Source organism: Apteryx rowi, unplaced genomic scaffold, assembly GCF_003343035.1.
Source record: "Apteryx rowi isolate R43461 unplaced genomic scaffold, aptRow1 scaffold_1935, whole genome shotgun sequence".
Lineage (NCBI taxonomy): Eukaryota > Metazoa > Chordata > Aves > Apterygiformes > Apterygidae > Apteryx > Apteryx rowi.
Genome location: NW_020448236.1, coordinates 1 through 3453, shown reverse-complemented (window position 1 = coordinate 3453; position 3453 = coordinate 1). Strand labels below are relative to the sequence as shown.

The window sequence follows — 3453 nt, the reverse complement described above, 5'->3', positions numbered from 1 at the left end:
CGCCCCATTGATGGGATGATGGCACCTGGGTGGGGGTCCCGGTGCATCGGGTCACCCCCCCCACTGATGAGATGATTGCACCCGGCTGGTGGTCCCGTTGCATGGGGTCGCCCCATTGATGGGACGAGAGCACCCAGATAGGGGGTCCCGGTGCATTGGGTCGCCCCACTGATGGGATGATGGCACCTGGATGGGGGTCCCGGTGCATCGGGTCACCCCATTGATGGGACCATAGCACCCAGGTGGTGGTCCCGTTGCATTGGGACCCCCGTTGATGGGACGGTAGCACCCAGATGGTGGCTCAGTTGCATCAGGTCCTCCAGTGATGGGACGAGAGCACCCATGTGGGGGTCCCAGTGTGTTGGGTCACCCCACTGATGGGACCATAGCACCCAGATGGTGGCCCCATCACATCAGGTCCCCCCATTGATGGGACAAGAGCACCCAGAGGGTGGTCCCGTTGCATCAGGTCCTCCAGTGATGGGACGAGAGCACCCAGATGGTGGTCCCATCACATCAGGTCCCCCCGTCGATGGGACAAGAGCACCCAGAGGGTGGTCCCGTTGCATCAGGTCCTCCAGTGATGGGATGAGAGCACTCAGGCGGGGATCCCACTGCATCAGGTCCCCYGTTGATGGGATGACAGCACCCAGATCGGGGTGGGGAGGTCCCATTGCGTCTCCCCCTCCTCCCCGCTAACGCCCCCTCTCTCCGCAGGCTCGGGCGCCATGCAGCCGTCGGCGTGGGGCCGGGCGGCCGGGGCGCTGACCCTGCTGCTGCTGCTGCTGCTGCTGCTGAGCCGGGCGCCGGCGGACGCCGAGGAGCTGGTGGCGCAGACCGAAGCGGGTCCGGTGCGGGGCGTGAGGGTGCCGGTGGGTTCCGGCCACGTCACCGCCTTCTTGGGCATCCCTTACGCYGAGCCGCCCTTGGGACGCCTGCGTTTCCAACGGCCCCGGGCGCCGMGGCCTTGGAGCGGGGTGCTGGACGCCTCGGCGTACCGCCACGCTTGCTACCAGTACGTGGACACCATGTACCCGGGCTTCGGCGGCTCCGAGATGTGGAACCCCAACCGGGAGATGAGCGAGGATTGCCTCTACCTCAACGTCTGGGTGCCCTCGCCCCGGCCCCGCAACGCCTCGGTGCTGGTGTGGATCTACGGTGGCGGCTTCTACAGCGGCGCCGCCTCGCTGGACGTCTACGACGGGCGCTACCTGGCCCACGCCGAGAAGGTGGTGTTGGTCTCCATGAACTACCGGGTGGGAGCTTTCGGCTTCCTGGCGCTGCCGGGTCACCCCGAAGCTCCGGGCAACGTGGGTCTCCTGGACCAACGGTTGGCGTTGCGTTGGGTGCAGAGCAACATCCGCTTCTTCGGCGGCGACGCCGGGGCCGTCACCCTCTTCGGCGAGAGCGCCGGTGCCGCCTCGGTGGGCATGCACTTGCTGTCGCCCGCCAGCCGGCCCCTCTTCCGCCGCGCCGTGCTGCAGAGCGGCTCGCCCAACGGGCCCTGGGCCACGGTGGGGGCCGCCGAGGGCCGCCGGCGGGCCGCGCTGCTGGCCAAGCTGGTGGGCTGCGGCGGCGGCGGCGGCGGCGGTGGCGGCGGCAACGACACGGAGCTGCTGGGTTGCCTGCGGGCCAAGGAGCCGCAGGAGCTCATCGACAAGGAGTGGTCGGTGCTGCCCCACCAGGGCATCTTCCGCTTCGCCTTCGTGCCCGTGGTGGACGGGGACTTCCTCGCCGACACCCCCGAGGCGCTGCTGAGCTCCGGGGGCCGGCCCGAAGCCCAGGTGCTGCTGGGGGCCGTGCAGGACGAGGGCACCTATTTCTTGGTGTACGGGGCGCCGGGTTTCGGCAAGGACAACGAGAGCCTCATCAGCCGGGAGGAGTTCCTGGGCGGCGTGCGCCTAGGGGTGCCCCACGCCAACGAGCTGGCGGCCGAGGCCGTGGTGCTGCAGTACACGGACTGGTTGGACCAGGACAACCCCGTGAAGAACCGGGAGGCGTTGGACGACATCGTGGGCGACCACAACGTGGTTTGTCCCCTGATGCACTTCGCCCTGCGCTGGGCCGAGCGGGGCGGCACCGTCTTCGCCTACCTCTTCGACCACCGGGCTTCCAACATGCTGTGGCCCCCCTGGATGGGGGTGCCCCACGGCTACGAGATCGAGTTCGTCTTCGGGCAGCCCCTCGACCCCAGCCTCAACTACACGGCCGAGGAGGAGCAGCTCAGCCGGAGGATCATGCGCTACTGGGGCAACTTTGCCCGCACCGGGTAGGTGCCGGCGCGGGGGACGTAGAGGGATGGAGATGGAGGTGACTGGGTGGAGGGATGGAGATGGAGATGGTTGAATGGAGGGTTGGAGATGGTTGAATGGAAGGATGGATAGATGGATAGCTAGATGGACAGTAGAGGGCATGGACGGGTGGAGGGATGGAGATAGGGCTCCCTAGATCGAGGGAGGGAGGGGTGCATGGAGAAAGGAACGGATAGATGGATGGATGGAGATAAGCCTATGTAGATGGATGAATGGAGCGGTGGATGGACAGATGGCTACATGGTGGGTGGAAGACATGGATGGGCAAATGGATGAGTGGATGGAGACCACATGGGGACGGAYGGATGGGGCCAGGGCCATGTAGACAGCTGGAGGCAGACGGCATGGATGGATGGATGGTGACAAGGGTGTGTAGATGCCTGGAGGGAGGGATGCTGGGGGGCTTGGATGGGTGGAGACTGGAAGGCACGGCTGCGCGGAGACGGGTGGGGATGGATGGAGATGGGGGCGAATGGAGGGACAGATGGAAATGGGGTGTACAGATGGATGGAGATGGGATGGATGGAGGTGGGGTGCACAGATTGACGGAGATGAGGTGGATGTATGGATGGAGACGAGGTGTACAGATGGATGGAGATGGGCTGGATGGAGACAGGGTGCACGGCTGGATGGATGGAGGTGGGGGTACACACATCGACAGAGATGAGGTGGATGGATGGATGGAGACGAGGTATACAGATGGATGGAGACGGGGTGCACGGATGGAAGAAGAAGGGGTGCATGGATGGAGATGGGATGGATGGATGAAGAAGGGGTGCATGGATGGATGGAGATGGGGTACATGGATGGATGAAGAAGGGGTGCATGGATGGATGGAGATGGGGTGCACAGCTTGATGGATGGAGATGAGGTGCATAGATCGGTAGAGATGAGGTGGATGGATGGATGGAGACGGGGTGCACAGATTGATGGATGGAGATGGGGTGGATGGATGGATGGAGACGGGGTGCATGGATCGGTGAAGAAGGGGTGCATGGATGGATGGAGATGGGGTGCACAGATGGATGGATGGAGATGAGGTGCACAGATCGATAGAGATGAGGTGGATGGATGGATGGAGATGGGGTGCACAGATTGATAGAGATGAGGTGGATGGATGGATGGAGATGGGGTGGATGGA

The 3453-nt window shown here is 64.3% G+C and overlaps 1 protein-coding gene across 1 annotated transcript; it reads left to right on the top strand.

Annotated features, from left to right (window-relative positions):
* Positions 1–617: 617 nt before the first annotated feature.
* ACHE (acetylcholinesterase (Cartwright blood group)) lies at positions 618–2553 on the top strand. The gene is made up of 2 exons (XM_026062831.1): positions 618–623; positions 718–2553. The coding sequence occupies exon 2, from the start codon at positions 729–731 to the stop codon at positions 2271–2273; it is 1545 nt and encodes a 514-aa protein (XP_025918616.1). The 5' UTR covers positions 618–623; positions 718–728; the 3' UTR covers positions 2274–2553.
* Positions 2554–3453: the final 900 nt, after the last annotated feature.